The following is a 27,637-nucleotide window of genomic DNA, read 5'->3' as shown; positions in this document are numbered from 1 at the left end:
CAGGATGCGGTGTTTTCGAGCCAATAGCAAGAAGGATCCTGCTGCCTGGAATACCATAAGTTTGGCATTGTACTCCTCTACGCGTTCGCGCGAGATCATTGGCTGATTCGATGATAGAGACTGAACATCATATACAAACCGACTCAACCTAGACACAGAATGTAAAGTAAAACTGATTAGCATAATATAAAACCACATAGTAGGACCTTGAAACTTGCCCTGCTCATGTTTCCATAAGTTCTCTTAGCTGGTTGTCAGTATATTCGTCTTGGAAGCTGCTGACCTCGTCGTCGGCCCCAAGCATTGTAGCCAATCAGAATTTAGCGGTCAAGATGTGGCCGTTTTTGGATATATGGGGCACTCATTCAGCCAATCATGAATTTCGTGGTCAAGATCCATCCATTTTCAGAAGCGTATCGCCGCTAATTCATATAGAGCCTAGCGCAGCATTCTAAAAAACTAAACCGTAAGGGAGGGAGGGAGACTTGTTAGCTGTCCTTCAATGTCTGTATGAGTTTCTTGTCGGCCATGTTATTGCATGAGTTAGAACATCAGAATACGAATCCGCCCAGGCTAATACTCTACTCCCTGCGTTATAAAGAGAGTAGATATCTATATTGCAGGTATAATGACTGTAGCTAATCTAGCCCGCCATATAAGAGGTACCGGTACTCTTAAGCCAGGCTTGCGCATGTCGATCCAACTTTCCAATAATCGGCCAACACCCACCCTTCGGTAAAGGCCGTCGCTGGAATGATCAAATGGTGCAACTAGCAAGACATAATGCTCAAGGTCTTCGGTACCACGAACTTCGACCTTTGACTTTTCGCTCCCAACAATGACACATAGCATATGTTCGCTCGGTGGCGGTGTTCCTTCATCGTAGATGATTTTACTCTGCGCCTCGGCCAATGGTAGGTTTGATATCTCCCACGCCTGAGCAGTGAGGTCAATCTTTCCATTCAATTCTCCTGTATGCAGGGAACCTGAAGTAGAATCTGAGTCCCTGGTAGCCCAAGGCGATTGGATCCTTCCTTCTGCGGTCTCATATGTCCGTCGGACATGGTCAAAAGGGATTTCCAAGTATGTGATTGGTCCTTCGTATGCTGTCCATGACCAGGTTGGGACTGCGAACTTCTGGTCTCGGAGAAATTCAATTAACTTCAGGCCATCACTTCGCTTTGTATCTCTCATCCACAATAGACTGCGTCCGAAGAATGCTCCATTGAATACGCCATATCCTCCTTCGGTCTTGAAGGCACTGACCAGCCGTTGTTCTAGCCCAGCAATCGCTATGGGCCGATCATGTATCTTTGTAAAATCAAGATTCGAGTATTGTTTGTACAATGACTCATAGAATCGAACTTTTGCTCCTCTGGTTGACCTCATAGCCAACTTGGGGAAGTTTGAATCTGTAAGAAACGATGCTTGGCTACTACAGGGTTCAGGTCAGCAACGAAGGCCATATGGAGTTAGGCTTGTAACGTACTTGGTCAACTTTGTTAATGTCTCGCAGCGCACCCCTTGACCACACTCCCAGTATGTCTGATTCTCAGTAAAGTATATTGTCCTTGGAGCAAGTGCACGCTCTTGTAGGACCCACCCGCGTTTATTCAAGGCTCCTTCTATCACATCGTGTTGAAAATCATTGATGGCCTCACAAACATATACTGAATCATCGGGAGATATCTGTCCAGTCTCGCCACTTCGCGCTCGGGTCTTTCCCACAAAAAGCCACTTGAAGTTCCGTTGGCGCGGCTTGCGGCAATGACACAGTATGCAGAGCTGAAGAAGGCTTCCATCCTTTTTGCTTTCGTGTCAAAGTCCCCGTCAGGTCCTTGCACGATACACAGTGAATCAATCCAGAGGTACGGGACACTAAGCGCCCGAGTTACCTCGATTGCATGCTTGAATGTGCTCGGAAAGTGCTTGATATCAATGCCGAGACGTAGTCGACTGTCAAGGTTTTCCTTTGTGGTGCAAAAATGGTCGTGCTCTTCCCCATTACCCCAAGGATGTGACAGTGCAACATATCGCAGCTCAGTCTCTGGATGACACAACTCTCTCGCTCCTTCACGAAGGTAAACCTTTGAGTCTCTGTCATCACCTTGACCAACGTCAATGAGGCGAGTCGGTACTTGAACGCCTGATCTGTCTGCGGGACGACATTGGGGATGATTTAAGTCGCAATCTTGAATCCAAGTCATAAGCAAGTCGTAGAACGGGGGAGTGCCGGGTTTGAAAAGCTTGGGCAGTCCAAGGTGGATATCATCAGAGTATGATCCGTTCCATTTTGAGTTATCTGCTTTCAAAAGACAAGTATAATCAGTGTTGGGTCTGGGAATGTGTATATCTACCTGAAATTTTGAAAAGTGACAGTAAGGGCATTTTCATTCTGTCCATGAAAAGAGAGGTGTCAGGTCTCCAAATATCCTTTGTGTCCAGGTCGTTATAAGACTTTGATAGAAAATAACGGAAAACAATTCTATGAAGTTCACAATGATGGATCTTAGACCTCATAGTCGCGAGATTCTCCCTCATTATAGGTTCGCCGCTCCAGAAATCAAACTTTTTACATCCCTCACACAAATTTGTTGTTTTCTGAGACATAGAAAAACTATGTATGATTGCGGCTTTGTGACGTTTAAGGACCCCAAGAGCAAGAGACTTGTCCTCCATTCGGTTCCAAGTGTCATTGAACTGTTCAGATTAGATTTATTATAGTATTTGATAGAGTTTTCCCTTGCTTACTGCCTGCGTAGAGAAAGTTGATATCAATTAGACAAAGGTTCTTTCCCAAGAGTCATGATTAAAACTCACAATCTTGATTTAAATCGAATTTCTTAGTTAGTCTCGCAACACAATTACATTAGACGCTTGTTGAATCTTGCTTACATGCTGCAAAATGAATCTACGCTAGCCCTTCTATTTTCACTAGACGCTCAGGAAGTATTCTCACTAACGCTCTATAAAATATCAGGATAAATGATAAGTGCCGTTGTCAAGAAGACATTCTCATGGGAATAAGACCTACGTACTAAACCCAAGATTAGCTTCGATCGCTGACCAAATCTGCCCTTTCAGTTTTTACTTACAGTCTATAATGCGAGATGCGATCGAGACCAGTTCGCAATCACTGTTGCGACTTTCGTTTCGCCGTCAATCTACCTACATCCTATTTGATATCAGCATATCCCATAAGTAGTCAGACAAAAAGTCGTACCAGATTCGATTGTTTCGAGGTCGAGCCTGAACTCGTTGATAATAAGCTTTGCCTTCGAACCTGCTGTGGACGAGGGGGAGAAACTCCGTTGCGACTTTTACCCGAAGACAGGTATTTGCCTCCCTTGTGTTCATCGTCAATGGCTGTTCTCTTGATGTTCTTCAGGATCCTTTCCAAGTCGTCTGCACTAGCACGACATCGCTTAATGCCGTCCTGACTCATGTTTTCCTTGGGTAGATCAACAACAAGAAGCTTATCCCTGACCAACACAATGAGGTCTTTGATCACGCTTGGCGTCGCTCGGTTGCATTCCGGGTCGACTTCCAAAATATGGCTGATCCAACTTCGCGCCGCGTCACTCACTTGAGCTACCCTGGTAGTCAGATCGGCTGTAAAGTACAGTGTTTCTCGATACGGGTCGATATCTTTCCCCTCGTTGTAGAATCTTCTCAGTCCCTCATCATAGCCGTACAGAAGCCAAATCGCATACTCAAATATGATGCAACCCATAGACCATATATCATATCGGCGAGACCTAGGCACTCGAGCATTCAGGGTGGTGATAACCTCAGGTGCTTCGTAGTGCGAGGTTGTGTATTTCTGTTGTGTCGGATCTTGTCTCTGGGTAGTGGCAAATGCATGTTGTTTGGCGAGGCCAAGGTCAGCAATTTTGAGCGTTCCTAGCCAGGGAGAATTTTCATCCTTGAAATGGAGGATATTGTCGGGCTTGAGATCTCCATGGCGCCAATGCTGCTCTTCGGCGTTATCGCTGGAGTCGTTCTCGTCATCCGAGCTTATTCCTTCGAAACGTATTTTTGGAACAGTCAAGCGATTGGCATTACGATTACTCTGACCCTGGGAGGGGACTGTTTTGGATCTCGAACCAGCCTGATCCTTTATGCGATCAGTAGATGTCGCCTTTCCAGTCTCTGTTCTAGTGTTAGTGCCGTGTAACGTCGAGAGCGCACTAGCAAGGCCAGTCAGTTCTTCCAGTACTCTCATGACCTTGTTACCATCTAGGATAGATCTGTCGTGAGACTCTCTCTGCCAAATATCCCGTAAAGTACCCCCATCAGCCCACTCGAGCATGATGAATCTTCTTTCCCCCTGTTTGAAGACAGTGGCCTGACTGATGAGATGCTTGTGACGAAGCTCGGCAATCTGGAAGAGGGCATTTGCTTCATTCAGCCAAGACACATGTACGTTATAGTTGGGCTCGCTCAGGTTTTTCAATTCTTTCAGAGCAACAGGTGTCTGATCTGTGTTCGACTGTTGAGGTGTTAGCTATGGTCTTCGTAGTTATATGGCTATAGCGGGAACTCACCTTGGATGACCCGCGACCAATTTGATGGCTAGGATGAATTACAGCCTCACAGACCGTGCTGAAATGGCCATCCTTCTGGGTAGTACCCTTTTCTATAAAAGGGAGTACATGTTTCGCGTGGAATTCTTGGGAAGAGCATTCCATATCGAGTATTGGCGCGCAAAAGGTCCATTGATCATTGTAAAAGGTCCAGACATCGTGAGAATCCCAGCGATGAAAAGCTTCCAAAGCTTTGTCATGGCTGCAGACTCTTTGGAGCCCCTCAGTGTGAATGTCGCAATACTTATCTTCCGAGGTGAGATCGCGGATTGGGAGGTTCTCATCTGTCATGCCATGATACTTGAAAGTACTCATGATATCATGAAGATTACCATGGTGCAATGATGCAGTCATGAAGAGCTTTTTTGCATCCCTGCAGATAAAGTCTACCAACTCTGACTTGGCATTTGGCAACAATAGTTTTATCTTGGCTGGCGTCACAAGCTTTTTGATCTCACTCTCGGGGAGAAACTTTGCTTCGCTGATTACGCTATTCTCGAGCAAATGTCGAACGGTGTTGCGGAATTGATTGAGTTTCGTCTTGTCAACCTCGGTTGAGGAGAACGTGGTGAGAAAGTTCCAAACAGAAGCCATCCCACCAAGCGTGGAATCGAACTCTGCAGTGAAGGTGTCTTCCGCTTGATCATTATCCTGGTTCTCATCACTATTCAGACTATGGAGAGATTGCAACGACTCGAAGCTTGACTTTGACCTCGCAACTGCATCCTCGGTATGAGCTGACTTTCCATCATCTGGCATTAACTTGGATTTATTGATCGCAAATAGAGCGAGCCGCTCTAGATGCTGACCGATATGACGCTTCAAGTCGCTTGAAGGGATAAAGGAAGGTCCTCTTTGGGTGATGGTAGGATGAGCCTGTTGCGGTTCTTCGAAAGCATGTGGGTCAAATTGCCCTCTGTTTCGTACGCGTTCGGTAACGAGGCCACCCAAGGTGTCACCTTTATAAGGGTATCTTTGTCTTTGGTGAAAGTTCCTTCGGGTAGATTGGCTATATCTGACGTCTCTGAGACATTTTAGTTTAGTGTCGTGCTTAGGTGTAGATTCTTGGATATTCACCGTTTTTCAAAGATTTAGGAAAATTATGATCACTGGCCTGTCTCACAGTTGACGAAGGCTTGAAGCGCTCAAATCCATTTTCAACGTCGTGGTAACCATCTGTGCATAAAGGACAGATAACAGTATGAGCTGAGCTAGGTCGCTCACATAACTTGGCTAGCGAGAGAAGCTGGGACTCTGGAAGGTGTAACTCATGCAGGCCTCTCATATGATCAATGAACTCTGTCTCACTGCCACAGGACTTATGCGTCGGATAGTTACAGTGCCATTCTCGACGGTGATTCTCAAACTCGTGTTGGATCCAGTCCTGCCGAGTCTCAAACAATGCATCAGGTGCCTCACAGTTATCGAAAGTGCATACATATGCTTGAAGATCGCGGAAAACGTGTCTCCTACGTTACATTAGCAAGCTTATGATAGCCCTTGAAGATATTTACGAACGTCCAGGCTCTTACGCCTTTAACTTCAATCAGGTGATAGCACAGTGGACAGAGGAATTGCTCGAGTGTTTCGCCATTGTCGTCTTGCGGGCGCAGAGGTAATTGAAGAGTTTCTCTGTCTGCGCCAGTGAATCAGAAAGTAGAAATAGTTCCAATCTCTGACTGAACATCAATTGGAGTAACAAACTTGGTCGCTTCCGTACTCGCCAAAATGCTTCCTTTAGAGGTAGTTGGGGCATAGCTTAGTGTGTCTTTGGCCGGATGGTCCATGCATTCTGCGACCGCCCGAGGAGGCTGGAGATTCTGTTCGGGCTCTTTGTTTTGCAAGCCCGGTTGAGCTAGATAACCTGTGTCTGTCAACTCTTCTGATGCTTGAGGCTCTGAAGATTTGTGGTAATGTTGCTCGTTGTATACTAGCAACTGACGGCGACGAGTAATGGCATTTGCTAGCCGTTTTTTTAGAACCGGGGAAGCGTGAGGAAAACATTCAGTGATGTGGTGTTGATCGAACGAAACAAAATGGCCGACGGATATCCTGGATGCTCGTGATAATCTGTCTGTTGCTACTGGCTGTCTAATGACCATCGCGAGCGAGTACAGACGTCTGACTGAGTTCTTGATCGATTCGTATAAGGCAGACATTTGCCGCTCAGGGGTTAGCATATCAGCTTCATCAGAACAAGAGCTTTCGGATGTTGAAGTTATAGATGATCGGTCTGAGTCAGCGTCTCGCTGTTGGTCAAACTTGGAGCGAATATTTTCGAACAATGGCCGTTCGCCACTTATTACCTGGGTCGCTATGGCTTATCAGTTGAGAAATATTATAAAAATGATACGACTGACGTACCAGTGTTGAGAGTACTGTCTAGTCGCTGCAGTATATCCATAACCCGAACAGTATAAAAGTTGGAATCTCTGAGGCGGTAGTCAAGCGAAATCCGCTTGTGAGGGGGATGTTTTGCCCCGACACTTCCAGCCCATACATTGAAGCGCGCATGTTCGTTCTCAATACCTCTTAGAGGGATTAGGTCTGCGATATCACGAGCTGGTATTTTTAGGGTGTTGATCAAGTGAGTAAAGGAGGCTGCACACTGGAGATAGCAATAGTTAATAGAGGCCATTTTTTTGGGAAGAGTATGAAGCTGGGCTGACTGTAAGAAATGCCTCATGCTATGGGGCTTGCGTTGGAAGAAAGGGGATTTATCTCTGGAACCACCATTTCCAGTAAAATATGCGGCTGATCCATTCTGGAACCAACAGATGCTGACCAACGCCAATCAATCAGTGCCACGAGGAATTGCAGGAACGCCACAGCGCTTCGATGCTTACAATGGAGGGTTCCCAATGCACTTTCAACCCCCCCCCCCCCCCTCGCTATCATAATCAGGCTCTGACAAAACCATCACTTAACTGTACGGCGCTCCGTCCTCTTTTTATCAGCGGCAGCACAGGTTTCGATCCATCTGACAAACACATTTCTGCCTGTAAGGCACTGAGAAAATGTCTGGTTTCGAAATAGTAGGACTTGTAATTGGCGTGTAAGTATGCCAGAAAGACAACGCGAACAATACTAACTACATGGAATGGGCCCAGAATACCTTTTGTCGTTAAGGGCTTAAAGTTTTACGAGAACGATGCACAGGTGTTGTTACATCATAAAATTGCCATGAACGATCTTATCGTGTCGCTACATGCCGAACATTCAAGGTTCAGACACTCCTGTAGTGTGTTATTAAGAGGTCTAGTTGAAGACAAGGACCTGGAAGATTTCTTAGACAAGACTACTAAGGAAGAATGGGAAAGGGCATTGAATCAAGGTCTCGAGAGGAGACTGAGAAACAGACTCGGTCATAGTTATCATGCATATACGGAGACGATGAAACAGATCCAGGAGAAGCTGGAAAAGCTGGGGAAGGTAGTTGGCATGGGTAAACAGCAGGTAAGAATTGACAAATTCATCCTATAAGAGACTCACTCACAGTCATCCTAGCAATGGTACGAGAAGACGGAATACGAGAACCAGAAGACATGGCATAAGATTAAGAAGTGTATAAAACACAGCAAACACAAGCAACTACTCGAAGATATCGAAAAATACAACACGAAGTTGGAGCAGATGACCCCAGGAATATCGTTACTGGCACACACAACACCTTTTCAGTCGAAGAAGGCAGACCCAAGCTACTGGGTCTCTATTAGGCGGGCGGCCATGAGTTTACATAGCGCTCTTTGCTCCGGATGGCTTTGCTGCTGTGTCAACTCTCACACCACTTATTTCCAGCTCGAAGATCGAGTAGTTACAAGAAAAGGACCTCATAGATTCAACTTGTCTTTCAAGATGCCTCAAACGGATGATAGCATTCAGTCGGTTAGTAACACTTATTGGCAGAATGCGGAGTTTGAAGCACTTGCAGATGGTGATCTGTCAGCAAGTCTAACTCGATCTCCAGGTGGTGTTGCATTCGCCACAGGAGGTACAAACGCTGTGAACAGTATTAAAGTGGAAACACAAATCAAGGGTCTTTGCAAAGAGCTCAAGCAACTTTCATGTCGACCCGTAGCCCGCTGCATTGGGTTTATACTTCAGGAAGAGTACAAACATTATATCCACCTGCCGAAGCATCCTGTCGCTTTGGAACAACCCAGGAATACAATCAGTCTTCACAATTTACTCTCAAACAAGGGTACACTCAGCACGAATTATACCTTTGGCAACGAGGTTGCTGACAGATACGAGCTGGCCCTCCTACTAGCTTCTTCTCTTCTTCAACTACATGCAACTTCATGGCTCGGAGATTGGTGGTCCACTGAGGATATACATATCCTACCAAAGAACTCAAAAATGGCCTTTAAAGAATGCACATTTGTCATGCAGGCCTTTCCCTCATCCGCAATAACTAGAAGATCACAGCCTAAGGCAACAACTACTCGCCAGATGGTCATTCGAAACGAAGCAATATTCCGACTCGGAGCTACATTGGTGGAACTATCCACTGTAGCAACACTTGAGACACAAGAGGATGCTGACGACCATAGAGTTTCCGAGGACCTAACTGAGTTCAATACAGCGGAAAGACTGTCGAAAGCTGTCATACTTAACAATGCACCCGAGTGGAATGCAGTGGTTGATCGATGTTTGCGTTGTGGCTTCCACTCACCCCCAGATTTTACAAAAAAGGACTTCAGGATAGAGTTCTATCAATGCGTTGTAGCACCATTAGAGAAGTTATACAGTGACTCAAAGATTAGCTAACAATTGAAGCCTTTAAAAACCCTACTACAATGATTGTCGCGAACATTGCGACGCAATGCACATGTTCTGGTCCGTGCACGCTAGACGTCCTTCCAATTTCCTCGGAATTGCGTCGTAATACATTCTTTTTGTCATGGCGCTTGATCATACGACAAAGTCTGGTTCTTTTAAGCCTACTGTACCAAGGGCTGCTTGTAATTTACTAAATTACACACTTTTCGTCCGTGCACCAAACCCTTGTCGTCATTACTTTCATGAAATTACATCCCGTTCACCCGTGCACTCAATGGCAACAAGTTATGTTATGTTATGTATATTACTCCAGTAGGCAATTGCAGCTCTAAGCAGTACACACACTGTGTGTACTGCTCCAAGACTGTAATGGGATAGAATTAAAGCAAATAGCATTGTACACCGCCGACTTGGCACTTTCCAAGTTCAAACTTAGATAATTAGTCTTCAGAACGTTTCCAATCAGCTGTTTTAGCATCATCATTCAGCACATAAGAATTAAAACTCCTCGCGGGATCTATACAAGCTCAACTGTTCTCATATCTTTAACATCAGCCCAGTATTCCATGAAGGAGAGAGATGCAAGTCCAATTCTTCTATACTCTTGGAACCTTCCCACACGGCCTGTGGGCTCCAATATAAGCGCAACTCCTACCAATGTTTTCCCTGTAACATCCGATAAAGGAACATGTGATTTTCCGATTAAGAGGCAAGGGTGATGGTTGGCAATAGTCTTAATAGACCTCGCGTCATCAATGAATACAAGCCGATCCACTGAGAACCCAGGGTCTAAAGCAGTAAGGCTTGTGACGTTGTCTGTCCATTCAGCATCGGTCTTGTAACCGAATTTGAAAATCAGGCTTGGGTCGGATAAATCTATTCCCTTGAAAATGCCACTAATAATCAATCTTGCTTGGAGTATTTGACCCGATGTCTGCGGACCATTTGTCGTGACTGACCAGGACTTGACTTGTATCATTGGATTCCAATCGTTGTTGTCCCATACGAAGAAGAACGAAACGGACCGTCTGGTGGCCCAACACCATGATGGTAGATCAGAGCCCGGGTCCGGCTCTTCCGTTTCCCGGGCCATCCAGGCCAGTCCTTCTGGAATAGCCAACTCCCATATTCCCGCGATGTAGTCCTGTGGAAAGCGGTCTTTGATCCTAGTCGCAATTCCTGACAAAGCTGGGAGCTTGTCTGTATGGAAAGAAAAGTTCGTCGAAGAGTAAACATCTATAAATTGGTACCAAGATCTCATGATGTCATCTTCCTGGCGGTTATCCATGTCTTTGAAGGCAGAAATAAAGTCTTCGCCTGTATCGCTATAGGCAAGAGAGTCGGTGTCGCCCGGGTTCGTCTCTGTAACCCGGCTTTCATGGCATTCCCATAGCAAATAACTTGCGCCAAAGTGTAGTATCCTCTTTGATAAGACTCTTTCTTGGATAGCCCATCCCCTGGTTTGAAGAGCAGCATTTCGTATGGCTGGACCCCATAATGGAGTCGGTGGTTGAATGATAAAGACGTTAGTCTCGCCCCTATTCGTGTTTTGTTTGAGAATAACCGGCTCTGGGTCAAACTCAAGTGCCGGTCTTCGTAGGAATAACCCTTCGCTGGATGATATAGCCCCGGTTGCCGCGATTGTCAAGGTGGCGTTTTGATAGTACTGGCCAAATCTAGCGGCTTCATAGGACCAGTCAGCTCTATGTTGTGCATCATCTGGTCCTTCGCTTTGCAAGATGCAGAGGGCATCGACCCATAGGTATCTGATCGATAATTTCCTCGTGAATATAATGGCATCCTGTATTGTCTTTGCAAGCTTATCCCAGGGCAAACATCTGGTCATCTCATCGAGATTGGACGCTGTAGTCTTTGCGAAGTCGTGACCAGATCCCCATGCGTAGCTCAAAGCAACATATTTAATATCCTGAAGGGGATGAGTCGGTATAAAGAGCTTTGGGGCAAGTTCTTCGTCCTTAGAGCCAAGGTCAATTACTCTTGTTGGTAATGTCTGTGCTAGATGTTGATTGTCAGGAGACATACAACACTTGGTGTGATTGGTGCAACAAGTTGCTAACCATTCTTTGGCTAATGCAACAGCCTTTTCAACGCCTTCATCTGAAGACAGATCGGCGACAGAACTCGAGGTGCGCGAAGAGCGAGCTTTGACTAATCCTTCTGTTTCCTTATTCACGATCAGTGGTTCACCATGCCATACACTACTTTCTATTGTCTTTCCGACACCAATTGACAACAACTCTGGCTTTATTGGGTCTTGACCAGGTGAAGGCAGCCGGTCGTCGCGGAGAGGGCTATAAGACCATGTCTGGAGGTGAATGGGAAACTTCTCCTCTGACCAGGATACAAAGGTGTTAAAGAAATATGACTGGTAGATAATTTGGCAAAGCTGGCAGTCATTCTGCGCTGATTTTCGAAGAGCATGGATGTTGGGGGCAAGGGTTTGAGCGCGGGGAAACGAGACTTTTTCTTCTGCCTCAGCAAAGTCTTTTGCGAAGCGCGAACACGCAGCACACAGACGCTGTGCCATACTGATTGGAGATTATAGTGATATTATTTGAGAGAATCAGGCTGAAATTCACATGCAACTTGCGATCTGATTTTATACACCACTCGGGGGCTTCCAAGCACGTGATGCTTGTCAGACGCGAAAAGGCCGCTGATTGGCGAGGTGAGTAAGGCTGTGCACGAAACATCATCACCACCGTAAAAAGATACCTACTGTACGAAGGTTGAACTAAATCCCGCCGCATTGTATAATTTTCGTCCGTGCCAACCTGGACGACCCTACTACTACTACTACTGTACGCAGTCGTGGTGGTAATTCGACGAATTACAACAGATCTGGCCCGTGCACGTTGCTGGGTTATCCAGGGAGGGGTTGGTTCAATTCCCCCTCCTTTTCTGGATACAAGAATAATATTGTGATAAACGAAAGTGGAGCCCATTCCTGTTGGATTAGTGATAGCGCCTCGATAAAAGAAACACGTATTTTGTGGGTCCCTGGATATATCAATACCGGGTAGCGGGGAAAACACCTAAAAGGACAGAACAGAGACAGAAGAAGAAGGACGAGCTCCTGGGGACTAGATTGATCCTCAAGTGTGAAAATTAACCCTATTTTAATTGGATATTAACCCTACTCGCGTATCTAACAATTCCCAGCCTCCAATCTAACGATTACCCGGGAGCTTTCTAGTCAAACATCTAATGACAATTAAACCTCCCTTTCACTTCTGACCACGCGCGACGTTCGTTTCGCGTAGGCATCAGACGATATTCCCTTGCGCCAAGGAACCGCTACAGCGCGCGACCGGAGAACTGTAGCTAGTCAGCCAGTCATCGCCTCCAACTATTGCTATATTCCTTCGGATTCAGTCGCCGCGATTACTCACTTACATCCCCGAACGCATTCCGGAATGGCACCTGAAGAAATTCTGCATCGGTTTAAAAAGGTCGAAGAGATAGTTGTCCGATGTAGTTCTAGGTTGTCAATTGCCAAATCTCCGGCTGAAATATACGAAGAGAGGACGGCAGATATCCGAGGGCGCATCACCCAGTCATGGACAAGCTTGGATTTAGCTCCGGCTTCAGAGAAATCAAGACTCCGAGACGATATCGTGGAGTTAGGTGGTCAGTTAAAAGAGCTGGACATCAACTATGAGGCCGGCGCACAGGATGAGGAGAAGGCATATAACCAGGCGTTACAAGAGACCGTAGACACGCTCTGCTACGAACTACTAGAGATTATTGGACCTACCAAGATAGAGTCATATTTACACAGCACCTCGGGCGAGGATTCTGCGCGGCAAGACTCCAACAATGTGGCTTTTACTTGTCAGCCACACGATACCACACTCCAAGGGATCGTCGCCAGAGAAGTGTACGTTTCTAAAGGAATGCCCGAGGACAGGTACTTGAGTTCGACGACAACTCCCGCAGGCGTAAGTGCTCAACGCATCGCCCACATTCATGATTGCTTACTGACTGTCATAGAACAAACGAAAGAGAACATCGCCAGAATCCATAGGAAGGAAGCGTCGTCAAGCCGACAAAGGTGACCATCGTACCGACTTTGACAGTTCTATTATCTCTTCTACAGTTACAAGGTCTTCGCAAAGACGAACACGGCATAGACACAGGAGATATGGCGATAACAGGTCAACTAATGGCGAAGACTTTGAGGGTATCACGAACCCGGATGCCGGCAGCGTCTATCTTGCATTTTGGGGAAAGTCCAAAGACTGGTTAGCTGTGCTCCTGCTTCCGATGCAGAATCTTCCAAGTGTCGGCATTTCGGGCTCGATAGAAAGTCTCGGCCTAGCAGAGGTCCTCCCTAAGTGCTACTGCAACGAGCAAGGTAACTTTTCCTGGGCGGAGGGATATAACGATGGCGAATCTCTAGTCACGGAGCGTGAGTTCCCCGTGATGTACTTTGATGGTCAAAACTTTCCCGCCAAAAGCGCCGTCGGCTGGGTTTCTGCAAGAGATTTGAGACATTTCGACGCGAACAATAAGAACTCGCTTGTTCCTCACATACAATCGGTTCGCAAATTTCTCAAAACTCGGGCAGAAAAACGTTCGCCAGAACAGGGAGTGGACGGGTCAAAGTCTGAAGCACCTGACGCGACAGAACGGTCATCAACAGTGGCCAACAACAACCCACTTACGCCTCTGAAAGGTGAACCGAATATATATTCCCTCGATAGACTGGAGCGCTTACCATATTCAGTTCCTCGTCAGCTTCACAAAACTCAGATGCCGGTTCCTGACCAGGATCAAGAGGAATCCAGCCCTTTGCCCGCAACTCAACCACTTTCACCTTCAGACCACATCACCCCGCATGGCTCCCCCACTCAGCGACAACCATTATCCGATCTTCGAAGCGAAGAGGAACAACAGCATCGACTGGATCTAGGAGCCGTCGCGATAGTTTGTCATGAGCTGAGACGACAGCTTGATGAGCCTTGTAATCTCTCTGAGCCCGCAAGCACTACCGCACTTTCGAATGCGACACAAGAAATTCGCCACGATGCCGACTTAGTAGTAATACATTGCAACGAAAGAGCAAATGGGACCGCTACCCCGGGGGAAAACATGAGAGCTGGGTTATTTGGATCATCTGGTTCAGAGCAAGCTCTTGGCGACGCTGTATGCCCACCGCATCCGCCACCAAGAGAGTCATTTCCTGTCGAACCGATGACAGAACCAATCAAAACGCCGGAATTCCACGCAACAGACACTTCCCTATCAAGTCCATCCCTCCTAAACACTTCATCAGCAGCCCCAACGCAACCAGCCCCACTCTGCGTTCCGCAGCAACATGCCCAACTTGAGATGGGTGGTCCTCACAGTAACCGACCCACCATCACTGCTACATGTCCGACAACAGAGGAGGGGCAACAAGCACACCAAGCTCCAAATGTGGTTAAGAGCAGCAATGAGACATCAGACGTCGTTGTCGGCATGCCACACCTGCGCCCTGTGCCGTGTGATGCGGGTCATCCATATATAAGTCACACAGGAGCTCTGTATAACTTCGAAGCCTCCAAATCTGTGCTTGTGTTGCCACCGATCAGCTCTATGCTTGAGCAGGGAGTAAACAGCCATCTATCACAGGAGCCCTTCAATCAGGCGCCACCTCTAACCGATCAGCCATCATCTTTTCCAGCTCCACCGGTCCGGGTAACCACCAGTGCACCATCGTCGTCATTACCACCACCATTACTACGAACTCAACCATTGTCGACCAAACTTACCACTCAATCGTCAGCTATTCAAGCATCGTCCAGCCAAGGACCAACTACACAACATGCGCCTGCTCTTCCCCCTCAGGGCCAGAGCTACGACTCGTTCCATATTCGAGCAGCGTCTTCGAGCACAACACCTGATCAGCATCGCTTGACCAGTTCTGCAGGACCGACATCTGACTCGCATGACGGATGTAATACACAGGCTTCCTGCGGGCTCGACGTGACTCTCCCAAAGGGTAATTGGTACAAAAAACTTCCTCGGGATCTGACCGAGTATCTAGAAAAGTATCAGCAGGATCACAACCTTAGCCTTGGGATCAATGGTCTGCGAATACAATCGGGTCATTACACATGTCCTTTCTGTAGCCAGCCAAAGAGGAAGCATTACGTACGCCCTGCCTCTTTCTCGAGCCACTTAGCACGCCACTGGGCTTCTCTCATGGAGAAGCAGTGAGGATATTGTCGATGTTTCGTATTGATTTCAGTTGCGGGGTTATAGCATTGTGTTTCTCATTGACAAAAGATCGGTGACGGATGCGGAATGGTGACTATAGGGGTTCTTTTTCTTGATTCAAGCGTGTTACAGTTGTCACATAATAGATTTTTATGAAGGTTGATCGAGTTATGCCTCACTTATCGTTTATGTAGATGTGAAAAAAGAGATGGACGCGTCGCTGAGAGCGACGAGATCCTACAGGTTTAAAACTGACAAAGCATCAGGGATGCTTCCTTAATTATCATCCTCCTAATCGAGTTCATTGCGAGTTTGATGATAAGAGTCGCAATCCTAGGACACGCAAAAAGGTTGTAATTCGCCATGCTAAAACGTGCAAATCATGTCCTTCTGTTTTTAATCTCTGATTGCCTTTCACCCGCTTGAGAACCCTTGCAATCGAACACAATCGTTCCATCTTCCTTGTTAGGGTATCGCGAAGCCCGTAGCCCCCCAACAAACCGGGAGATGGACAGCTCGATGAACCTTGGGTTTGACTCGCAAGTGCATGACTTGAAGAGGGCCATTTTCAACGCAGCAGCTAGACTTTTGCAGCAGCCCTTTGACGGATACAAAATAAGAAGAAAGTTTGCCAATCGCTCTACAGAGACGTTCTCACTTTGATGATGATTGGAATATCTCGTCTTCTAGAAGGTAGTCTGTAGACGTCTAGTACAATGCTGAAACGAGCCTGGAGGTCAAAATTGCCTAGAAGATACGAGCGTTCTTCTACTATAATGATCGTTCTGCTCACCACACGTTTCCCGTTATTTCTGAACCATCGTTTCGGTCTGGACCAAGTCACCTTCTCGCCTGCCTTCATGGACCGCCAGGAGCATCAACAGCGTCTCCGGTCTTGTATCGCTTCAGTAGATGTCTCTGACTTTATCCCACAGATATCAATCCCGGCAATTTCGTCTACGAAGGTCAAATTCGCGCCCACTCGTTACTTGGAGTAGATTAGCAAGCTTTGTTGGTTCCCTCTTACTCACACAGATGGCAGTATGCACCACCATACACTCGACCATATACTAGCCTGTTCGATATAGACGAGCTTCCATCTCCTTTGACAATAAGACCGCATTGCTGGCACACTAAGCAGCATCACCATCGATTCGGCGCTTAGGTAGCTGCGCAGCTTACTGGTAGACAAAGGCTTGGACGTCTGAATCATCATGGATCCCCGTGTTCCATGCGAGTAAGGACGTCTAGTAGTCAATAACAATAGGAACTCTAGTAGAGTTCTTTTATAAGCCCCACTTTACAGGGGGTAGAGTTCCTTTAATTAACAAGGGTAGAGTTCTTTTCCATTACCGCCAATCAAAATCTCTCAAACATATTACCTAATAAACGCGAGTACGCCGGGGCCCCATAGGGACACGCCTAGGCAAACGGGGCTAGAAAAGTAAGAACAGGAAGAGCAGTAGGGCTTTCTTTTGTGTAGAATGGACGAAAAGCGGGGAATACGTGAATAGCTTAGCGTAGCCACAGGCCCTATGAGGTCCGTTCTCCCGGGCGTAATAAATACTACTACTACTACTACTATGGGGCCCCTCCTGCTCTTCGCTGGTCCGCTGCGACCCCGCTGCTGTTGCCGAACATACTCTTGCGTCTCAAACTAATGGAATCACGGTCCTAAGGTACATGCAGGCAATAAAAGTTTTCTGCAACCAATCCATTTGACCATCTACTCCACAGAGAGTTTACGTCATTCTGACTCCAAAATTCATCAACTATGACAACACTTCCAAGTCGGCGACATGTAGCGTGCGTCATTTACCTCGGATTACATCTATGCTTGAGCCCAGCCCCCGCAGCCCTTGGGTTCACGAACCCATATTCGACAGCTCCATTTCAGTCACAATTCTCATGAGTTTCCTCCCCACAATTGTTTCCAGCTATCCTATGTATTTATCAGCTCTTGATGTTACACCTCTAGCTATGACTGGGCTGGTTGCCTTGTCAGGGCACCAGCCGCCTTCGCCCATCCTTGCTCCTGGCCAAGATACCAGCGAGCCTCTCGAGACAGCAATTGAACCGGATGACACCCAGGCCATGAGCCCGCGGATGACGAGCGAAGAGGTCGAAGCGTTGAAGTGTGAAATGCATACTGGATTGCACCGGTTAGTGAAGACTATTGAATCTTCCTATGCACGTTAAAAGGTGCCCGAGGGCTGCCCTCGCTTGAACTGCTAACTAATATTTGTTCCTGTGGACATAGGCATGCGAAAGCTTTGCAGGACTCGCTACTCCTCATCTTTAACCGCATCGAGGCAGCTGAAAAGGGAAACGAGAAGCTAGACAGCAACAAAAAGGTGCTGCAGAAATATATCGAGGACTTGACTAGCATGCACCAGACCACGGCTTTGGACAGGCACGAGAAGTACTGAGCCTTTCTTGGGGAAGTTTTTGTCGTGCCGCAAACGTCCGGGCGAGGCTTGTCCGTTTTGGGAGGAAAGTTCGCTGGTGGCTTGGTGTTAGGAGTGATTGTGAGCTCTGGAATGGTCATGATGAAGCAGTATTGCGGGAGTGGAAGATAATGTGTTGTTGAAAGGTCAGTTACATACCATGCAGTACCCACCCACCGGTAACATCCACCTACCGGTAAGCAAAAAAGAAAATTACCCATACAAACTGCCGGTTTTCGAATACACGGTTCATGGCCCGGCTTGAAGTTATCTACTTGAAAAAAAACATCATTTTACTGAGGATCATATAACGTGCATGATAAGCATGTGCACCAAACAAGTATGTGCACCAAACAAGTATGTGCACCAAAAATCCCTCGACCTTACAATTCTTTATTTGATCAATTGATTCACAACGAAAAAAGATATCTCGCCAGTATTCCGAGGGTAATATGCTTCTGGCACTTCGTACCCTTCAAACTGACCCAAATTTAAAGCTCCGACCTACTGCAAGACTCTACAAGGTCAACTATTATGCCTTACGTCGCCGGCACAATGGCATTCAATCTCAACGCGATTGGATCCCTAAATCACGTAAGCTATTTAATCTAGAGGAACATATCATAGTTCGGTTCATTCTCGACCTAGATTCGCGAGGATTTCCCCCGCGATTGCGTGGTGTGGAAGAAATGGGCAAGCGCTGGGCTTCCAACTTCGTCAAGCGGCACAAGGAGCTTAAGACGCGCTATTTTCGTACATATGACTACCAGAGAACCAAATGCGAACACCCCACTGTCATTCCAAATTGGTTTAGGCTTGTCGAGAACACAATCGCAAAATATGGTATCACCTTGGCTGATATCTACAACTTTGACGAGACTGGCTTTATGATGGGCGTCATTGCAAATGGAATGGTCGTCGCAGGCTCAGAAAGACGTGCAAGACCAAAATCAGTGCAGCCAGGAAACCGGGAATGGGTTACTGTCATCCAGGCGATCAATGCGGAAGGCTGGGCGATCCCGCCGTTCATCATTGGTGCGGGCCAGTATCACCTCGCCAACTGGTACCGAGAGAACAACCTCCCGGACGATTGGGCTATTGCAACATCTCCCAATGGCTGGACAGATAATGAGCTAGGCCTTGAGTGGCTGAAGCACTTTAATCGGTGTACAGCCAATCGATCTACTGGGCCCTATCGTCTTTTAATCCTCGATGGGCACGAAAATCACCACTCTGTCGAGTTTGAGAGATATTGCCAGGAAAACAAGATCACCACAATGTGTATGCCGCCCCATTCGTCTCATCTGCCTCAGCCTCTTGATATTGGGTGCTTTGGGGTGCTCAAGAAGGCTTATGGTCGAGAAATCGAGCATCTGATCCGATGCTCCATAACCCCACGTTTCCAAGACCGAATTCTTTCCCACCTTTTACGGGGCATTTAAGGCCACTATGGCGGAAAGAAACATCAAGGCAGCTTCAAAGGGGCTGGGCTTGTTCCATTTGACCCAGAAAGTGTGGTTTCGAAGCCTGATGTGCAGCTACGGACGCCAACGCCGGTTGAGGAGGAAGCCGGCCCTTCTACCCCATTGGGTTCAAAGACGCCCAAGACGGTGCTTGAAGCCCAATCTCAGTCTGAATACCTCGATAGACGAAATATAAGACACCAAAGTAACTCTCCAGTGTCAATTCTGGAAGCATTAAAGTGTCTAAGGGAACAAAGGCAATAATGCATGAGAATGCCTTATTGAGAGCTCAGGTCCGTGACCTTCAACAGGCGAATGAGACACTAAGCCAGCGGCAGAGAGCAAAAAGAACCAGACTTCAAAAAGGAGGAGTGCTGGCAGTAAGGGAAGCAAGGGAGGTAATTGATCATATGAATGTAGATGGGCGGGTAGAGGGCGCATCGTCAACAAGTGGAGGTCAAGGAGGGTCGGCACGACCGAGGGAAAGGCGCTGTGGAGGATGTGGAAAGATAGGACATAATGCAAGAACATGTCAGATAGTTGTTACAATATCCGAAGAAGAGTTTAGCGATTAATTTCAATTGATTTCACGGTCTGTTGTGCTTTTCTGGTGATTTCAATTGAGGAGGGTTAGAATTATTGGGGCTCATACTTGTTTGGTGCAGATGCTTATCGATGGTGCCCGCAATTACGTCGTAATTCGCTCAGACCACGTGACGACTTATCCCCCGCAAAAAGTGGCCTGTGAAATCGTGTGCGCGGCGCCTGATAAGTGCATTTGATAAGTTCCCCGCAACTTATCAGGCCCCAGACAGGAAACAAACACCACGTAGAAAGGCCTTGATCGACCGAGATGGCCGCAGACGACTCATACACGGCCGCAGATAAGCATGCCCGTGCCGCCCGGAGGGCGGGCCTTCAGGCGAAGAAGGACGAACAGCCGGCGAACACGGCACGGAGTTATGCTGCGAAGCAGCGGGAGTGGAAGGCGCGTTCCCCCGGCCGCCGCCCTCTCTTTTCCCCTTTGCCCTTATCTCTTTTTTTTTTACGTAGAGTCCCATGGGCGGCTAACAGACGAGAACTTATAGGCCTGGTGCCGTACGCCTCGGGCTGCGGCAGACGGCTCACTTTATAGCTGGCCCGACGGCGAGCTCGTAACTCCATACAAGCTAGCAGCGTGGCTCAAAGAGGATATCCTCTTACGACGCGTTGCCCCGCCGCAAAAGAAACCACGGGCACGGGGTAAGGGCAAGGGCAAAGGAAAGGCTGTACAGTTACGGCGGCAGCTCGAACAGGAGCAGCTCGAGGTCGCGGCCCTGGCAGAGGCCGAAAGCCTAGCCGAAGCTCTAGAGGTCCCCCTGGCCGAGGCCGCCGAGCTGCTTGCGGACGACCGCGAGGGCTACGTGCCACCCACGGCCCTTGCGCCGGCTGCAGCAGACCTTGCCGAAGGATCTCTGCTTACGAGGGGCACTATCGACGCCTATATCGCGGCCGTTATCGAGCTCTGGCGGCTCCAGGTAGCCCACGGCAACGCAAACACGGAAAACCCCCGGGGCGCCGCCGTACGAGGCTTCCTTGAGCAACGCGGCCGGCAGCGGGGGAAGCACGACCGCGCCTCCTTTAAAGACCGCGGGACTGACGGGATCCAGGCCGGCTATTCACCCGACGAATGGCTCCGGGTCCAGGATCTCCTTCTCAGCGGGGCCGCATACATGCCGCAAAACCTCCGTACGCGAATTGACCTCCTATTCGGCCACTACTACCTCTTACGGGGGGAAAACCGCCGTAAGATGGAGCTTGCAGACCTGTCTCTACTCGACTATCCGTCTTCAGAAGGCCCGACCCCCTGTGGCTGCCTCGTTACCCTTTTGCGAGACGGTAAGCTAAACAAGACGGCAAAGAAAGAGTTCATGGGTGCCCTCCGGCACAAGGACCCCTTGTTCTGTACGCAAGGGGCCTTAGCACAACTCTTCTTCTGGCGCTGGCACGTCGCCGGCGAGCCGTCCCCGTCCTTCCGGCGCCGCCAGGACTGGTATCGGATCAAGGTTCTTGTCGGACGGGACCGCGAGCAGGAGCTCTCGTACCCGACGCAGCTACAAGAGACCTGGCGTATCTTCGGTGCTGCTGGCCTTATGGCGTCAAAGAAGACGCACCTCCCGCGCAGGGTAGGCGCCCAGGACGCGGAGACCCACGGCACGTCGCTCGCCCAGATCTCGCAGGCCGGCCGCTGGAACCAGAGCGTACTCTGCCAGGCCTATCTTACGCATCTACCGCGCCAGTTCATGCGTATTGTCGCCGGCTTCTCGGCGTCACCCGGGGACTACTTCCTCGCGCGTGCGGCCCACGAGCCCCCGCACGTCTTACAAAAGCAGCTCTGGCCGTGGATCGAGGAGTGGGAGCCTCGCTTTGAGGCTCGCGCGCGCCGGCAATGCTGGGCAGAAGGTGGCCTCGACGACGACGACCTAGCCGCCGACGGCTTCCTTAAGCTTATGCGGCGCCTGCGCATAGTACTGTTACAGGACCTGGCTGTATTGCAGCCTCGCTATCCGTCGCTACCCTTCTTCGCCTACGCCCCTTTTAACGGGCCCGAATGGGATGAGTTCGCCGTCGCCGTTCGCTCTGACGCGGTAGGGGCTACGGAGCCGTTAAGCCTGCTCGTACAACGCGCGCTGCCAGAGCTTAGCGGTGTGTTAGAGAGCACACGCGAGGCCGTCTTACAGAATAGCCAGCGGCTGGCCATCCGGCTAGAGGCTCGGCTAGAAGGAATTCAGGGCGGCCTCGATGCCCTCCTCCAAGGCAAGGTCCCTGTCACCTTTACCGGCCACTTTGGAGCCGGGCCAGCAGTGTCGCTGGCGCCGGCGCCGGCGCCGTCGACAGCCCCTACCTTGAACTTCAATACGGCTCCGGCTCCGACTCCAGAGCCTCCAGTACCAGGTATGCCCGTCGTTGCAGCCTTGGCCAAGGTCTTTACAGTGCGGGATGTCTGGAAGGAATGGGAGGAAGGGATTGCAGGTCAGCCGGCCGTACGGGTGCTAGAAGAGACGTGGGGAAGCCGCTGGCGCCCGGGGAACGGGATCAGGGTGCAGTTCTGTCGCCGGAAGGTGATCTGGGACGAGCTCTTGGCCCGCACGGCGTCCGGCAAGAGCGAGGAGGAGGCAGTTGCAGAGCTAGAGCTCTTACGCGCTGGCCGGAGCTTGAACCGGCTCGTCGACGAGCTCAAACAGCGCCGCCGGCGGGGCCAGGGCCAGGGCCGGATACGGGTGCAGGTAGGGACCCCCGTGCCCGATGACCCAGGCCCGGGACCAAGGCCGACTCGGGGCCAGGGCCATCGGGGGCGCTGGGCTCGGCTAGGGAGGAGGCGGACCGCCCCTCGTCGACGGTAAGCTGGCCGTCAGGTAGGATCTTTATATATTTATAGCAGTAACTAGTCCGTATCTATCTATCTATCTAGAAGGCGTATTTCTTTATTAATTCTTTTTTTTAATATTTTTTTTAAACATTAAGCAGCAGGATCAGCGCATTGCTATGTCGTAGTCCTTGCAGCGAAGCCTGGACCCCCAGCCGCTGCACACGCAAATATCTCAGCGCCCGCTCGTCTATACAGCGTCGCTCTTGAACCAAACGGACCGCCAGAGCGTAGCAGTCCTCCAGCCCTGTAATTGCATCGATTTGGCTCCTAACCGTCGAGATATTCGCGTGCGCAGCGCCGGGCACTTATCAGATGGTAGTTGTGTAATCACATACGATTTCCCGAAATTACTCCGCAAAACGACCCCACGATAAGTTCTGCTTATCATTCACATTAATGTTCAACAATATCACATTGCTTTTTACGTGACGTAAGTCGCTTGGTCGCACACCACCAACGTAAAATGACTCTCCATGACTTGGCCTTCCCGGACCTTAATGAATGGTTTTACCTCCAACAGACACATGTAGCCGTCTTGAAAATGCCTCGACGATCTTATACACAAGATGGAATTGTCGAGGCAAATGCTAGATGTCACGGAGAACGGCCTTTCGCAGAACCGATCCGCCCAGAAGCACGACAGGCCCCAAACGACTCTTTCAGACCGGTTAAGAGGCCTGCCGTCAAAATCCGAGGTCACTCAGCCGGCCCAGCTGTTATCCAAGTCGCAGGAGACCAGGTTAGTCACATGGATACCGAGGCAAGAAGCCTTGGGCTATGCTCCTTCCCGCAGCCAAGTTCGCGCTACAGTTGCTACCCTCCTACGACAGCAAGGCCGGGAAAGGCCCATCGGTGTACATTGGACTTCCAGATTCGTGAAACCCCATCCAGCTATCAAAACAAAGATAGGAAGACGCCAGAAGGCATCGAGATTTAATTCCTTCACTCCGATGGCCGTCAATTGGTACTTGGATATTCGCGAACGAGAGTATGGTTAGATCAAGCCCGAGAACACGGCGGTATTATGGCAGGATATGGTGAGCATTGTCTTTTATTGCCTATGAGCTTACCAGGAAATCATGCTTACAGGCTTGGACTCCTTGGTCATCGGTAGTAGTTATCCGAAGCGGAAGGCCTTTCTCAAGGGCTCTCAGTCCCGCGCTTGGACTAGCTTCATCCAAGCCGTGACTGCAGATACTCGTGGGTTTGACTATAAAGGAACCCCACTCATAGAGTGGGCGGCAAAATTCTGGGACAAGGGCAAAATTCTGGGACAAGGGCAAAATTCTGGGACAAGGGCAAAATTCTGGGACAGCTGATGGGTTAGAAATAGGTGGGGAAATCAGGTTATCTCTGGCTTACACTTCTAATTTTATCGCAATCTATTCGAAATTTCTGCTGTGACTCAATTGAAAAGTATTAAAGCTGTCGCCAAAATTATTTTATCATGCGAGGCATATTTGCGGTGGTGTTGCGGCCGAAATTGTGAACCTTGACTGCGGGCCAGTCCAGCCCCGTTTCCTCGCCCCACGATGCCTTCAGCTCTGCCTCTGATCTGGCCGCCAACAGCACAAGGGATGTCGATCTATTATTGTGTGTGCCTTTGGGGGTGTAATGTATTCATGATTCTGTGATAAGTGGAAGAAAAATTGGTCTCGAAGCTGGGTAAAGGAGCAGGAAGAGGCGCCAACTCGGGCTCCTCGATATCCTGTGACAGATCAACAAAATCAGGGCCTTCTTCATCGATTTCTGAGTCATCAGAATCCCCAAAAGTGAGGCTATCACGAACAGGATCTCTCTGTGAGTTGCCGACCATAATCTCAACACCATCGCTCGAAGGAAGGGCAGGCATATCCTGAAGAGGACTTCGATAAAAGCCAGCAGCGCTGGCATCACGAAGTCGCTCGTGGAAGCGTTTCTGCTGTGCTGAACCGCTTGTATCATAAAAGAAGCCTTCTTGGGGAGTTGGTGAAGCTTCTCGCGATGGAGGAGGAATAACGAGAATCTCGTCAACTATATCTAATTGCTTCCACTTCTTCCAACGTGAAAAGCTGATATGAACAGGTTTCCCGTTGTTGTTTATATCATACTTGTAACTCTTCTCATATTCCTCTCGTAGGCGGTTATCTTCTTCTTTTTGTAATTGCTTTAAGCTGCGGCATTGGCGGCGAAGCTCCTCTTGTTGCTCGTTCTTCGTTGAAGCGTTGAGACTTTCTCGCACCTGCTTAACTGTAACGCTGTTAATATATAATCCTGATGGCATTACCTTCTTCCTCTTATTCCTCTTGTTGTTTACAGAGGCAATACGATCAAGTCGGGTCTTTATGTGCTCTTCTGCGAAGCTGTTCAGAACTACAGCCTCACATACGACATCTTCCAAAACGCCGAAGGAATGACGAGTAGGTGAACTGAAGCCATCGCGATAGTTGCGTTTGAGATGACGAGTAACTTTGCGAGCATCTTTAAAGCGCGCTTCTTTTGGAAGAAGTGACGGTAGAGCAGGATTTATAACAGCGAGAAGAGACTTCTTCTTCTCCCTGACTTTGTGAATGACTGCCGACCCATTTACAGGGAAAATTCCGCTCTTCTCGAAGCCGTTCATGATGTTGTGAACTGAGAAGCCTTCTTTAATTATCTCGCTTAGCTTGCTGACGAAGTCGGAGCGCTTAAAATTGAGATAACCTTGGCGGATGTGATGCCGCAGACGTTTTTGGTGAGAATTTTTCAGCAGCTGAAATACTCCAACATCTAGAGGTTGTGTATGATGTGTTGAATGGGGAGGAAGAATGAAGATCTCGATATCGAAGCGAACACAATAATCCATGAGCTCCAAGGAGGTCTTGCCGGTAAAGCCGTCGATAACGAGGAATCGCCAAATCCGCTCCTTTTCAGGCCGCTCAAAATACGGCTGATGCCAAATGAAGTCAGGCATATCGATATCTCTCATATACTCATCACAGCCAAACCAGTCAGTAAAAGTAATGCCTCTAGACTGTGCCTTTGCTGTGCATTCGAAGGAATTGCGATTAAAATGACGGATCCAATCCATCGAGATCTCTGCGTTGGAAAAGCCGCTCTCAGAGCGAGCGAATCGAATACCTTCATCCAGAGCGTTAACATCCCAAGATTCCGTTGGCCAAGTCTTAAACACCATTAATGGAGGTATCATGACTAAAGATATGTCAGAATAAGGGCAGAAGTCCAGAGAATACTCACATCCAGCTGCATTCGCGCATCCAAGCATCGTAGTTGATTCTCTGTTGGTGAAAGAAACAACATCGTGTTTGGCGTTAAGCATCTTCTTCACGATAATTACCTCAAGCCTCTCGCGAAGGGCACCAATCCGTATGCCGCATTCATCGGCGTTGAACATCTGTGAGGCCTCGATATCTCGATTTCTAACAGCTACACCAAGGTCAGTATAGAATTGCTGAAGATCTTCAATATCTCCAGCTTCAAATCCTGCCCTTTCTCGGTCGAAAGCTCGAACTAACTTCTTCTTCTGCAGCTGCGGATTATCGCGAAGAAACCGCCTGTACCAGCCATCGCCGACAGGCCCTGCTGGAGGCGTTCGTGATGCCCTCAAATCATTTGCTGCCTCTTCAATAAGTAGCTGATTACAGGGAAAACCTGCTCTCTCGAGCCAAACGATATACGCGATCACGGCACGCTCCTCAGCCTCATCGAGATTCCTCGGCCGGCCGCGGCTGTTATCACTGAAGTCAGGTTTTCCGTACAGCTTCATTGACTTCAGATGACGACCAACAGCGCTCTTGGAGGCGCTGAATCTATCCGCAGCTTCTCTCACGGTGAGAGGTTTCCCTTCCTTAGTGTTGCGGTGGCGGCGTTGTGAGAGCAAAATCGCACGTGCAGCCGCAACGGCAGGGTTGGGTTGATAAAGATCAGTCATAGTGACGGTCTAGATGAAAAGTCAAATTGAGATACAAGATATGACCGAATGATACTTAGAAATGTCTTTCAAAAGTTGGGTTTTTGGTGGTGAAATCAAGCAAATTCGGACTGAGCGGGGTATTCGGCTGTCCCAGAATTTTGCCCTTGTCCCAGAATTTTGCCGCCCACTCTATGAGTGGGGTTCCTTTTTAGTCAAACCCACGAGTACATTAGTGTCGTGTAGTTTATGAATCTGGTTTAATTACCATAACGTACACGATAAGCGTGCGGGACAGACAAGTGCGCGGGACAAAAATCCCTCATCCTACATCATCACTATCAGATCAATCAATTCTCAACCAAATAACATGCCGCAAGCTAATAAAGAGGCTCGTATTATCATGGCGCTTCAGGCCTATCAGGCAGACCCAAAATTAAGTCTTCGACGAGCTGCAAAGATCTATGACGTTCACTTCCAGACCCTCCACTACCGATCTCAGGGCAGGCAGGCTCGTGATGATTATATCCCCAGCTCACGGAAACTGAGTAATCAGGAGGAACAGCTTATAGTCGAGTATATCCTGAACCTAGATTCGCGAGGATTTCCCTCTCGGCATCGCGATATTGAAGAAATGGCGAATCGACTCCTTGCTGACCGTGATGCATCACCAGTTGGCAAGCGCTGGGCTATCAATTTTATTAAGCGGCAACCAGAGCTTAAGACACGTTCTTTTCGTAGATATGACTATCAGAGGGCTAAATGCGAAGATCCGACTATTATTCGTAATTGGTTCAGGCTTGTAGAGAATACAATCGCGAAGTATGGCATCCGAT

General features: G+C 48.6%; 5 protein-coding genes across 5 annotated transcripts; 3 read left to right on the top strand and 2 right to left on the bottom strand.

The window, feature by feature from the left end:
* Window positions 1-365: 365 nt before the first annotated feature.
* On the bottom strand, window positions 366-5,180 carry FOBCDRAFT_241613 (uncharacterized protein; the record flags this gene model as incomplete). Its single annotated transcript, XM_059610378.1, has 7 exons — window positions 366-422; window positions 667-1,435; window positions 1,535-1,670; window positions 1,739-2,302; window positions 2,358-2,700; window positions 3,224-4,492; window positions 4,548-5,180. The coding sequence occupies 7 exons, from the start codon at window positions 5,178-5,180 to the stop codon at window positions 366-368; spliced, it is 3,771 nt and encodes a 1,256-aa protein (XP_059467480.1).
* A 2,423-nt stretch (window positions 5,181-7,603) lies between these two features.
* Window positions 7,604-9,356, top strand: FOBCDRAFT_203964 (uncharacterized protein; the record flags this gene model as incomplete). The annotated part of the gene is made up of 3 exons (XM_054705461.2): window positions 7,604-7,641; window positions 7,697-8,042; window positions 8,094-9,356. The coding sequence occupies 3 exons, from the start codon at window positions 7,604-7,606 to the stop codon at window positions 9,354-9,356; spliced, it is 1,647 nt and encodes a 548-aa protein (XP_054561436.2).
* Window positions 9,357-9,885: 529 nt separating this feature from the next.
* On the bottom strand, window positions 9,886-11,916 carry FOBCDRAFT_251711 (uncharacterized protein; the record flags this gene model as incomplete). Its single annotated transcript, XM_059610960.1, has 2 exons — window positions 9,886-11,149; window positions 11,447-11,916. The coding sequence occupies 2 exons, from the start codon at window positions 11,914-11,916 to the stop codon at window positions 9,886-9,888; spliced, it is 1,734 nt and encodes a 577-aa protein (XP_059467479.1).
* Window positions 11,917-12,420: 504 nt separating this feature from the next.
* Window positions 12,421-15,801, top strand: FOBCDRAFT_321277 (uncharacterized protein). The gene is made up of 4 exons (XM_059612064.1): window positions 12,421-12,488; window positions 12,552-13,330; window positions 13,383-14,067; window positions 14,119-15,801. The coding sequence occupies exons 2-4, from the start codon at window positions 12,806-12,808 to the stop codon at window positions 15,591-15,593; spliced, it is 2,685 nt and encodes an 894-aa protein (XP_059465307.1). The 5' UTR covers window positions 12,421-12,488; window positions 12,552-12,805; the 3' UTR covers window positions 15,594-15,801.
* Window positions 15,802-17,354: 1,553 nt separating this feature from the next.
* On the top strand, window positions 17,355-18,341 carry FOBCDRAFT_227420 (uncharacterized protein; the record flags this gene model as incomplete). Its single annotated transcript, XM_059609750.1, has 2 exons — window positions 17,355-17,755; window positions 17,854-18,341. Coding segments are annotated over 2 exons (525 nt in total), but the record flags the coding sequence as incomplete, so codon positions are not given.
* Between the last annotated feature and the right edge of the window lie 9,296 nt (window positions 18,342-27,637).

This window comes from Fusarium oxysporum, chromosome VII, assembly GCF_013085055.1.
Source record: "Fusarium oxysporum Fo47 chromosome VII, complete sequence".
Lineage (NCBI taxonomy): Eukaryota > Fungi > Ascomycota > Sordariomycetes > Hypocreales > Nectriaceae > Fusarium > Fusarium oxysporum.
Note: the sequence above shows the minus strand (reverse complement) of the source record. Positions and strands in the feature narration are given on the sequence as shown.